The sequence below is a fragment of the Rhodnius prolixus genome, unplaced genomic scaffold, assembly GCF_049639745.1.
Source record: "Rhodnius prolixus isolate KJV_2025 unplaced genomic scaffold, Rpr scaffold_5, whole genome shotgun sequence".
NCBI classification, from domain to species: domain Eukaryota; kingdom Metazoa; phylum Arthropoda; class Insecta; order Hemiptera; family Reduviidae; genus Rhodnius; species Rhodnius prolixus.
The window spans coordinates 10,810,179-10,823,022 of NW_027411624.1; the positions used below are offsets into that span (position 1 = coordinate 10,810,179).

The 12,844-nt window shown below is 32.9% G+C and overlaps 2 protein-coding genes across 19 annotated transcripts in view; both read left to right on the forward strand.

Annotated features, from left to right (window-relative positions):
• LOC141458560 (uncharacterized) overlaps nt 1-1,142 on the forward strand; it is a 96,293-nt gene extending 95,151 nt beyond the window's left edge. For all 6 annotated transcript variants that reach the window (XM_074136708.1, XM_074136712.1, XM_074136710.1 and 3 more), the window contains one exon: nt 178-1,142. In XM_074136708.1, coding sequence (XP_073992809.1) covers nt 178-960 — 783 coding nt within the window. In that variant the 3' untranslated portion in view covers nt 961-1,142. The remainder of the gene's footprint in view (nt 1-177) is intronic.
• A 7,589-nt stretch (nt 1,143-8,731) lies between these two features.
• LOC141458561 (uncharacterized) overlaps nt 8,732-12,844 on the forward strand; it is a 101,015-nt gene continuing 96,902 nt past the window's right edge. For 7 of the 13 annotated variants that reach the window (XR_012461053.1, XM_074136727.1, XM_074136728.1 and 4 more), the window contains exons 1-3: nt 8,732-9,140; nt 9,211-9,465; nt 10,277-10,508. Coding sequence is in view for 12 of the 13 variants with exons in the window: in XM_074136727.1 (XP_073992828.1) it covers nt 8,756-9,140; nt 9,211-9,465; nt 10,277-10,508 (872 nt within the window). In the remaining variant the exon portion in view is untranslated. The remainder of the gene's footprint in view (nt 9,141-9,210; nt 9,466-10,276; nt 10,509-12,844) is intronic. The other 6 variants (XM_074136721.1, XM_074136726.1, XM_074136724.1 and 3 more) reach the window with 2 other exon arrangements.

A 12,844-nucleotide genomic window follows, 5' to 3' on the forward strand; every position in this document is an offset into this window, starting at 1 on the left:
TGTTGTCTGTAACGAGAGAACACTGTCCGGAGACCGGCAGTGCACTGAAAAAAGCTCCGAGCGCTAATAACCTCAGCTGTTGATGCGCAAAAAAAAATGTTCTAGTGTTGTAGTAAAACAACTTTTTTTAAAATAATTAAGCTTTTTTTTATAATTTTTAAATAACGGATTTTTCAGGTTGAGGCTACATATTTAATTTTCCATGGCCATGATTACAAAAAAATAATCGCCACAATTTTAATCATGACATTAATCCCGATTATTCTTATAATAATTGTGATCAAATCAATAATACTCATATCATTATTTGGTAGTAGTAGTTTCTTCAGCAATTGGTGGACAATTTGTGATGCCTTGCTTATAGTCACAGGAGTTTTTATGTTTGTTGGATACCTACGTACGCTTATTTACTTTTATCTCTATAAAGAGTTACTTGAGAAAGATAAATCAATAACATTCACGAGCTTTTACGTTCCGTTTTACTGGTTATATGAAACATACATTTTAGGGGGTATATTTGCCTTTTTGGTAGCAGTGAGGTGTTTAAACTTTATGCACATTAAAATGATGTATTCAATATTAGGCAAAGCAGTTCGTCTTGGCGCAAACTTCCTTATAACGTTGGTTTTATTATTTTTATTATTTGAATTACTATTCCATTTATTAGCAGTAGTTTGGAATTATCTACTATTTTATAAATATATATTTCCTGCTTATAAAAACTATTATGCATTTAAAGACAAAAATAATTTTCACCATCGAGAATACTTTCCGCTTATTTTGTCATATTTATCTGTGCCATTGTCTATTTTTGGGGCTGCCATTTTCATACGAATGTATAAAAAAAGTGTGAAAATATTTCAAGATGAACGAATATCCAAAAAGCGTAGAATGCGACGAATAACCCTAAAAGTACTTACAAGTGAACCTTACTACCGTCGAAAAAATTTCAGAATGTAAAGTAAGAGAAAAAGAACATGATGTGCATAAATAAAATTGAAGTAGTTAGAAAAAATGGGCCTCTTGCTGATGGCGTTTGAGAGACATTGATGAAATTATTGAAATGAAGTAGTTTCTATACAGAAATTGAAGTTGCATTTATGTCATAATAGTTTAGGAAATACAATATATGTTTTACTGAACTTTTTGTTTAATTAAATAGATTAAATTTTCATTATTGCTTATAAATGCATTATCTTAAATAAAGAAATAAGGTTTGCGTTCGCAATTTATTGATGAACATCAGTAGCTATTTTGATTTGTGCGTTTATTTAAGTTTATCTCCTGAATGAGCTGTTTTGCTATCAAAATCACTACAAAATTATTGTATTTTAAGTTTTAAATTTTTTATTTTCAAATTTGCATCTCAAGCAGTTGATGCTTTAGAATTCATCTTTATTACAAGATATTCTTATTAAACATTTCACTAACGGGTGCTGATTGAGACCCAGTGCATACATCATAATATTGCTAAGATAGCGACCATACTTGCAAGACTTGTAGTGATTCTAAAGTTAGATGTTATTTGACAGAAATCATTCTCAGAATGAACAATATTAGAAGCTAGTATTAGCTAAACAGTATTTCTATTATATTTTACTCCATTATTTTATATTGCCATTCAAATGGGCTCAACATTTCTGAATTACTGCCATTTAAAATAGATTTTAAAGTTTATGTAACTGCAGTACTTAAGTTTGAGAAGCTATTAAATGTTAAATTAGTTTTAAATCAACATCTCAATGTGTACCAAGGCACAACAAATGGTTCTTGATAAAGTAATACTTTTCACAAGTACAGTTGGTATATTAATTTTTAAAACTTGGTCCATACTGGTAAAAAACAAAATTTAAAAAAGAAGGAATCACTGATGGAATGGCAGAAGTGCTGTATTAGAAAAGAAAGGAAGTCAGGAAGGAAAGAAAGTAAAGAAAAGGGAGCAAGGGTGAAAGTTTGTTCTAATTAATTTTGGGTATTAAAAGTATTGATCGAATTGAATTATACATAATATGACGAACTAATATTTATGTCTTAAATTCAAAATATAAGGCGATTGCCTTAAGATAAAACTTTAAGAAGCCGATCGCACAACTGATGGTTGATAAACTTACATCTCGGAATTCTGTTTAAAATTGCTCAACTCAAATGTAGATGTGTGTATGTTGCACATTATTATACAGAATAATAACTGAAACTTCGTCTAGGGGAGTGATAGTTACATTATAAAAGAACTCTAGAACACAAGATATATAGTTATTAGTTTGAAGGGAATAAAGTGTTGGGGTTTCAAATAATAGTTTTATATTACACTATGCAGTGGGATACAAAGTTTAAAATTAATCTTTAGGACCTTTTTAGAAAAAGTCACTATTCAGTAAAATGTCTTTTCTGGTGGTTTTTTTAAATAATTATTTTCGAATTACGTATTGAATTCATACTAAATCTCAAATGTAATGAAGTACATCACACCACAATGGCGTTTAAAAAAAAAAGGACTGCCCCCACCCTTGCCGTAAAAGAGAGAAGTGATTTTCCTGGATCGTCCTAGTGTCGGACCAGTTCCATGCTGTACATTACTTCTTTGATGTTTTATGCATATACTTTTTTTTGTAATTTTAAATAAAGTATTATTATTATTAAGATGTGGTAGTAGCTATCATATGTTAGCTCAGCGAAGATACAAGCTTGATGACTACTGTATAAGTGAAATATGAAAATATGCACTTCGGGAAGATTTCAAACATTATAATGGATAATAGTGAACTCGGCAAGTACCCTTTGTTTCATTACAGTGTTTAGTATTTTCATCGAATAAACACAGGCATCTTTCATTGATTTGAGTCGACCACTGAGGTAGTGTCATTCCTTTAAGTACCGTATGAAAGTTTCTGCAACAGTTATTTAACTTATGCACTCAATCCTCACTGATAAATAAAGCAGTTTAAGTTAAGGGTTCAAATTGGCGAGGATTCGGCCCAAATAAAATCAACAACTCGACTTTTTGCCTACGTTTCGACAAATATATTGCCTTCTTCATTGGCGTGGCTAAGCGGGTTGGTTGAGTTACAGTTTTAAATACTAAACAGTTCCTTTGTGTAGGTTAAATTTTCTATTTATATATCTATTTCTTCTCATTAAATCATTTAAAGGATTGAACAAATTTATTATCCCTTCTGAACTGTTTTTCCATGTTTATGTGCTTACTCATTGTAATCATTGTAACTCCTTGGTTAGGAATTGTTTTATTATTTTTTTCAATTTAATTTTAGGATAGTTGCTCCATTATCTTACACTTAAGAACTCCTCAAGGAGTTCTGTTGAGAATAATTAGTAAGCATGAGAAGATGTTAGCAACGATGACGAAGACAGAATGGAGACTGCAATGAGCTTTCTATATCGTCAGATAAAGATGGACTTTAGTCCTTCCTAATCAATGAAAATGGGATAGTTCTTGGATTGGATTATGAAGAATTGCATCAGTGCGAGTTGTATTCCACATATTTGTGGCCTTTTTACTAAGCTAGACTTTATAAGCCGTATCTAGTTTGTATAAAACTGGCTAAAGAAGATCGTTGATTGGTTTCTGGAGGAAGTTTATGACCTCACTCAAGAATCAACATGTCCAGGGTGAGTTAAGCTTTGCCTAGTCTTGTTGCAGAATAGAGCCTACATGTAATAAAAGAGGAGTTTATTCGATATCTAGAGAAAGAGTTAAAGTACCTTGTAGTATTGCTCAATGAGATTAAAAATTGAGCTTTATTAAAACATCAAATCCTAGAAAAATACCTAAATTTCCAAAGATAAGCTTAATATATGAGTAAACGAAACATTTTTAAACATAATGTAAAAATTGTGTTGGATTTCCTTACTTTATACTTTTCTTGCTTACTTTTCAGCAAGTAGGTTAACTATATTTTCGTAATCCAACGTTTTTAATCTCTTGCAATAAATGTTTGAATTTTATCATTTCTTCCCTGTTCATAAGCTCAATGATAATTTTTTAACACATTTTCGGAATGTTTCAGCTTATGGTGTTTTAAATAAAACATCTTAGGCATGTAGTTGAATTGAAATAAGATTCCCTTCCAGTTTTAGAAGTTCTTATAGAAACTTATTTCTTATTTAAATTTCTAAAAAGGTTTATTTTCAGTCTATCAGAATATAGATATATGTATATTTATTCTTTCATGCTTGTTCTTTAATTAAGATCAACTTTGCATGTAACCAAATTAACAATTAATCTAAAAATACAAATATGTAATGAAAATGTAAGTTACCGTCATATTAAAATCTTGAAAGTATTGAAATAGCAAAACTGCAGACAAGTGCACTCTATTGGAAAGGTTGAGAACTAGTAGCTAGCAAGTAGTTTTCAATTACTGCACTAGGTCGCACTAGTTGATCTCATTTTTATTTTTGGTATTACACTTATGTGAATAAGAAAAATATCCTAAGTAAGTAATTATTAATCAATAAATAGGAAGAAATATATTGAACTGTAATGAATGAGTTTTTACTGTTAAAAATTTTAATTTATAAATGGAGCTTATAAAATTTTAATAATTTTATTTTTTCAAGATTTTTTTTTTTCATTTCTTAAGTTACACCAGCGCCAAGATACACTGTTAGTAACAATGACTGTAACTGACACCACTACAAACTCACTAATTGAGGGGAGAAGTTACCCAGTGATAACACACCCAGTTTCAATATCATAAAAATTTATTTTTTATTTTGTCAATTCAGGGTTTTAGATAACAAGCCCTAAATTGATTATATTGTCCGCTAATTTTCAGTATCAAAATAAAAATAGTGATGGCCTTCTTTTTTTATTAGTAAATAAATGTGTTTTTTTTTTTGTTTTTTAACTCAGTGACTTACTTCCCTAAGCCCTCAGCCATTCGCCGAACTGCAGTTACCCTTGAGGACTATTTGGACAATGTTAGATATGTAGAACATCTACTAAGCGCTCTTGCTTTGCTGTATATCAGGTAGTCAGTCTTATCTACTAGTTCATAATAGACCAACTAAATCTATCAGATAACGAAATCTTTCTCTTTGAATTAGGAAGAGAAAATTTGTAATTTCGTTGAAAAAAGGTTTTTGAATAATAAAAGGTCAAAAGTCAAAAGTTCTGTTGCAATTTTAATAAAATAAAATTATTTGTCCGTCAAATTAAACCTTTTTAATTAATTTTCATAAAAAAAGGCCCCTTAGCAGGCATGTTTGAAGCGCGAACTCAAGATTGTTCCAAATAACATCATTAAAAACATTCTAAATACAAATTACATTGCCCTACGTAAAACCTATCCAACATATTCGCCACGATTGCTCACATCGTAAACTAGGCATACAAACTGTGTAACCTTCTCAAGAAACTAGGCAACATAACCGTTTTAGGATCAACGATCAGGATATATACACATACCAAATCAAATAACCATTATGACAACACCAATTTACAGTTTACAAATCTGTGCGATAGATGAGTATGAATGGAATTCTTACAAATTCCTGATCCTCTCGCATCTCATCTCTAATTTCTTTTCTTTTTCGTTCTTCTTCATATGCACACTGTAAATATGTATTACAATTTTGATAGGCGGTATTTTCCATCACAATCGGATGGAATTTGCTTTCTTTTACTATTTTACTCTCAATAACAGTACCTTTTAAACAATGTTGAAATTAAGATTAGACTTATAGAACAAACTCATATTGCCTAATCCCCCAACTTGATTCCCCCGTCGCCACCGTTGCCGCTTCACTTCTTGATTTCAAACGTGCTCGGCTTGATGACTGGTCTGCCAGATCTCGTATGTGTGGGAGGGTTGAAAATCTCTGGTAAAGTTTCATCGATGTCAGCCTTTTCTTCTCTCTTCTCCTCTTTTTCTTGATCTTTCGCGTCTACTGAGGTGAAATCATCTTCGCTTTCTTCATTCTTTAGAAAGTAAGAGTACTGTTACTCTCTTCACTTGCCATAGGCGATTCACAATGTCACTCCACTTAAACTTGGTCACTATGAATAGCGTGTCGAGCCAACTATGAAAATCTATGTTCATTGACAGCAAAGTATTGTGGAAACACACATCGACTACGTCATTAAGAAATGTGAACAAGTGCTGATTGTCCTAAGATGTATCCACCCACCTTAATTACGGAGCCGACGTTAAAATAGCACTCATGATATTGTATAGACAGTTAGTGTTATCCAGAATGGACTATGGATGTTTTTGTGTATGCTGACACCGCAAACACCCATCTGCAGAAACTAGACAGAGTAAAATATAAGGCACTGAGAGCTTGTTTGGGAGCCCTCAATTCTACGCCCACCAAGGCTCTGAACGTTGAGACTGGGGAATTTCCTCTGAGATACAGAAGAAACCTGCTGGCTTCCCGCTTTCTTACGGACCGACCGTGCACTAAAAACCAGACCTTAATTCAAAATATCTCCAGAATAACCCCTAGGATCCTGACACTAAAATATTTGCAGAAGAAAGAACCCCTCTGTTAATAGAGCAATACTACGAACTTTCACAATTTATAACCGAGTTATCATCGATAAGACTAATACCTACACACTTCCTGTTCAGAACCAATATAAACTCCCATGCTCCCCACCTTAGTTAGTTGCTACCTAGACATTGCTTCTTATACAATTATTGCTGTAACCAGTTTTAGCGAATCTAAGTGTTATGTAATGTTTTAATCTCTTTATAGAATATACTTGTAAGTGGTGAATAAAGAACTCTCACTTATAAGAACATAACTCCCGTTCTAGAACGAACCGAATTACTTCCTCCCTTCAACTACGATTTCCTCTCTTTGCCCAGACATTCAAAATTTATCATAACACATCTCTACCAACACGATGAAACCCTTCCGAACGATGTTAACAACTTATATTTCCTTGCTGTGCTCCATTCCAAATTCCCTAATGCATATCTTCTGCTTACAGATGCTTCCAAAGATGCAAATGGAGTTGGTTGTTCCGTATATAACTTTCAAAATAATGAAGATGAAATGTACAGACTTCCTGACATCACCTCTATTTATACGGCTGAACTATCGGCTATTAAAAAATGCCTAGAACTGGTTACTACCTTGGATGAAAGGTTAATATTGATTTTATCAGACAATAAGAGTGTACTAACCAAATCAAAGATCCCTGAAACAGAGCTACGACTACAGTCCTTTAACGCTATTGCTTTAATGAATAACATTCTAAACTCAGGTAAACTTATACATTTAATAAACTTAAATCACCAAACTGCCCAGTATTTCTGTGGAAACTATGGGCCTGCTTTTGACTGCCCGGTTCCATATTTGCCTCTGCCAGCCATAAACAAGTGACGCAAGTGTGCCTCAGTTAATCTAGATCTGGTTGGAGATTCCACATCTGGAATGCATCCTGTGCTCCTCTCACTGACCACCAATGAAAGAGGTGCCCCTTCCAGAAGTGCGGCGTGGGCCGCATGTGGCCCGCGGGCCGTAGTTTGGGGACCCCTGCTTTAAAGCAACATAACCCTTGGCTATTCGCTAAAAACATAAGGCCAAAAACAAAAATTTAAGACAACTCCCATGGTCAAAGACCGTCGGTGGAACTTAGGACTTAGTTTAATTTAAAATAATGCCTATACAATGGTGCCTTTTGGTACAAAGCCTTTATTTTGGCTCTATAAATTTATGTCGGAAATGTTTTTCTGTAATTTCAGTTTCATTTTATTTATTTGCATTCTGCTCCTTTATAATTATTTAATTTTAATATTTATTTATTTATGGTAAAGAGGCTCGGTTACTTTGGGATTATTCCGTCGACCTGCCAACGCTCTTAAAAATACGCAAATCTTTTGGCGCCATCGTAATGAAAAGCAATTTCCAAAATAAACAATCTAAACACATTAAATTTATCAAATCTTAATAATAAAATAGTAATACTAATAAAAAGAATGTAAGTGTAATAAAACGTAATAAAAAGAAACAAAACAAAGTAAAAACTTCTATTTTTTTTTATAATTGTACATTTGGATTCTTAAATCTAACCATATACGAGTATGTACATTATTCCCAATCATTTTGGCGTCCAAAAATCCTTTCGCCAAAAGCGAAAGTGGTCGACGGGATAATCCCAAAATACCCAAGACTCCAATCTGGCGGTCCATGAGACCAAAAGTTATGTCTTTAGTTAAAAAAAAAGACTAAGCATTCTAAGTATTTAGCTATTTTATAAAGATATATTCATTTATTGAATTGTTTACGAATGCAGGATCTCGCGTCACCCTACTACCGCTTTCGCGAGGTACGCATTGCGCACTGACTTACACTCCGCCTCTGGGTGTGGGTGTGTGAATCTCACTTCTTACCTCTCCCTGTCTCACCAACGTCTCACAGATCTACACGCTCACCCTTTTATTAAGCAACTATCAAAACCGGATAAGTACTAGGAGCTACTATTTTTAATGAACATAAGTAGACCTATTTCGAAAGCTTCTTTGTGGCAAAACCGGATGTTTAAAAAATTACTTCTTCATTTTGGGACGGGCACCACGTTAATAATATTTACAGAACTCGAATTAAAACCGGTCAGGTGTTTGAACACGCATGCCAAGATAAAACTATTGGAAACTTATTCAAAGTGCTTGTTGGTATGATACTAAACTTTTCTTGATTTACTGTTCCAACCATGTGTTCAATGAAGAAAATATTCTATGTGAAATCAGATGGTACATCTCCTAATATATTTCTAAAAACAATAATGAATTTTTTAAAGTTACTTTTGGTGATAACTTTAATTTCTATATTATGTAAAAAAATCGTAAAAAGTCGTGTACCGGATGATGGGCTGTTTAAGCAATCCGGAAGGAAGAGAACTTGCCACTGTGGATATGGAGGATATTGCCCGGCGAGTTACTATGATCGAAAAGAAAGTTGTTTTTGTCAAGAATTTGGCAGAAGTATACTATATGAACAATGTGAACACTGTGAAAAGAGGAATTCTTGTCTATTAATTAATCATTGTGAACGCAAGCCGTGTACTAACGGTGGAACATGTTTTACATCATTCGGAAGTTTTTATTGTCACTGTACAGAGGGTTATCATGGTCAAACGTGTCTCGAGAAGTTTGTACCAGAAGAGAAGCGTAAGTGTACGAATGTTAGACGTTAGTAACTTTATTTCTTTATATTGAACCGTCCAATTATTTGTTTTAGCATTTTTAACCTTGCGAGGTCCAATGATAATTTACACTGTTAATTACGATGCTTCGAATTTAAGAGTCATGAACATATCAGTAATAGACAGATTCGGAGATGACTTTCAATTGGTCGTTGATGACGGTTCAGGATACGTAAGACGTTTCAATCAAAGCCGCTTCAGAATGATTAATGTTAGAGCAGAATGTATGAAAGAGTATTATGATAACATTACGTTTGCTGATCCAGATATGTGCAGTATTGCTCCTGCAAGTAAGTATAATATTAGACAACATAAAGAAATAATAATTTGCAAATTAAATTAATAAATTGAAGTTGATCTTTGAATAATAATGTTAAAATTTTGTAGTAAATGTATATACTGCTCTCAAATACTTTTTTACGTTTTTCTATATGGTTGCTTAGTATAAAAAACATTTCTAAAGATGTCCTGAAGATTCATTTTGGAACTTAAACTTGAGCCGTTTAGAAACAATCAAAATTAGTAGTACAAGCACAATTGCTTATAGCAAGTTTTGATTGAACCTGCTGCTATCAAATACAGTTTCGAATTGCTGTACAAAAATTAAGTGAATGCTTGAGAGATCCTAACTTTGTTTTATTGCTACCGGAAGGACCAATATACAGGGTGCCCGGGCTAAGTTGTCCGCCCCCTTTTTCACGGTAATTATTGATGACGGAAAAAAGGTTCAAATCGAAACTTCCTTTTTGAGTAGTATCTAATGATATTATAAAAAACGAAATTCTACTGCTGATATGCAGGTTAGAGATACTAACTTTCTTTTTCAGATGGAAACCCCTATTTTTTATTATGAATTCTAAAAGCACTTTTTTGTGAGAAAAACTGTTTTTTTTTTTAAATTAAAATTGCTTTAGTAGTTCTCAAGTTATGCATTTTTTTTAAAAAAGAAGCAAAAAATACATGAAACAATCTTTAGAATTCCTAATATTTTGCAAAACAAAATTAAAATCCTCAGAACCCCAGGTAGCTCCTCTTTAAACAGTTGCAAAATTAGTAACAAAATTTAGGATTAATATTTACATTTAATTTTTTTTATTGCAGATGAAACAATGACCGTAACAGTTCCTATGCAATATCCTATAACATCAATGATAGAGAATGTTCTCAGATCAACAGTTCCTAAAAATAACCAACTGCTGTTGGCTAGAATAGATAATGTAACGGTTACAATGACCAATAAAGGTTCAGTTGAATTTAATCAAACGTATCCTTTCATGACTAGGTATGTGAAGTCTATGCTAGATTGCCAAAAGAATGTTTTGTTGGAAAATTGGTATGTTTAAAACTGTTTTTCATCAATATTATTGTTTAAATATGAATATGTACCTAGGTTTCGTGAATTATTAAACTAAGGATTCAAAATTGGCGAGGAATCGGTCAAATAAAAAACAACTCGTCTTTTTGCCAACGTTTCGACAAATATATTGTCCTCTTCAGGGCCTGAATATTACAAATACACGAATACAAACAATTCAGTAACACAGAAAATCAGTAAAAAAACAGTAATATAAAAATAAAATGAAATAAACAAATAAAATACAAGAAATTCTTTATAATTATTGAAACTTACGTGGCTTTGCGGGTTGGTTGAATCACAGAAACTAAGAGCCAGAACTGGAGAACAGGTTCTCGTACAGATATAGCAGGACTTACACGGGAATTTTGGTAATGACAATGGGACAGACACAATAGAGTAATTACAATGTTCAATCTTGACAATAAAATAGATATTTTGGAAATTCCTTTTAATACAAAAAGCCGGTTGTAGCAGTTGGCTAAATTCGACGTCTAAATTTTATCATTAAAAGAAAAAGATATCTAACTTCTCTACTTGATTATTGCTGTGTTTTGTTAAATTTGCTAATCATTTGGTTCTTATGTTATTTAAATCATAAGGGTTTTTAGTTTTTCCGGCTGTTTGTATTAAAAGAAATTTCCAAATATCTACTTTATTGTCGAAATTGAACATTGTAATTACTCTATTGTGACTGTCCCATTGTCATTACCAAAATTCCCGTGTAAGTCCCGCTATATATAACCTGTTCTCCAGTTCTGGCTGTTAGTTTCTGTAACTCAACCAACTCGCAAAGCCACGTAAGTTTCAATAATTATAAAGAATTTATTGTATTTTTATTTTTATATTACTGTTTTTTTACTGATTTTCTGTGTGACTGAATTGTTTGTATTCGTGTATTTATAATATTCAGGCCCTGAAGAGGACAATATATTTGTCGAAACGTTGGCAAAAAGACGAGTTGTTTTTTATTTGACCGATTCCTCACCAATTTTGAATCCTTAGATTATTGTTTAAGAAGACAAGATCTTGTGTTAAAGCTTTATAAATCTGTTACGATTTATCTTTTGAATTTATGCATGGTTAATTTCTGAGAGTTTTTATCGTTACCTTGTATCTTTAGCGACAGAAATACGAATAAAGGTTATCAAGATTGTGGAATCTATAACTTCTCTGTTTTGAGATTGTATATTCTTTCACTCTACTCTCGATATGCTGGAGGTTTCTGATATTTTTGAACTGAATCTTGAAACTTTGACATATGACACTTCCTCAGAACTGTTTAATAAGTTGTCGTTACTAAATATGAAAAAAAAACTAATTTCCAGAAAACTTCTACATCAATGACAAGATAGTTTGTGATAATTGACATACAGCTAAGTTCGTCCTCAAGCTTGCCTTTTTTGGTCGTTAAACTAGGAAACGTAGGAGATCTGGTACCAAGTGAGGCACCTTAGATAGCCTGACATTCTACAGTCTCATGAGCATGCCCTGAATCCGCTGACAACCAATCAAGAGATTTTATTTTGGTTATTATTTCTTGTGAGAATGTCTCTTGTATGCCTTATTGAAATCAGTAAAGCAGCTCCTTGACTTGAGCTCGTTCAGCAACAGAGCCTGGCTTCTCAGATGATTTCTCAAGAAACAGTTATTCTCATCTTATAAATCTACAGAAAAAAAATTATTGTAAAGACTGCTTAAAACAAAAGCATGCAAAAATGGCCTGCTTACTTATATCAGCTTCACCCACTCTCACTTCTGTTTTTGGTTGGTGTCGTACAGTACATAAGACAATGAATGGACACCCAGGCTTCCACGCTTTTATTAATATTTGGAAAGCCCATTCTCAGCCGAGCGATTAGATGCGCGGTATTTAAAGTTAAAAAGTGTTGCGTTACCGGATTCGATTCGTGGTTTAGGCCTTGGATTTAATGCTGCACGAGAATCGAGACAAATCTCGGTCTCGGCATCGAGTTCGAAAAAAGACCGAACGAGATTTGAGGGACCGAGATCGAGACATTATATACAGGGTGAACCAGTAAGTATTATCTATAGGCCTACTGTGTGAAGTACATCTGAAGTGCAGTTCAATGACGTATTGGCCAACTTCTTATTTTCCACTGTTCTTGAGTGATGTCACTTTAATTTTTTTTACTAAAATCATTACTTTTTTCCAATACAAATGTTATTACTCAGAAAGTTTTAGTCTGAATTTGATTCTGATGACACGGTAGAAAGACAGATAAATTTTCTAAAAATTGACACCATTTTGAAGATACAGCATCCAACTTTTTTTTCAAATGGAACGTTATATT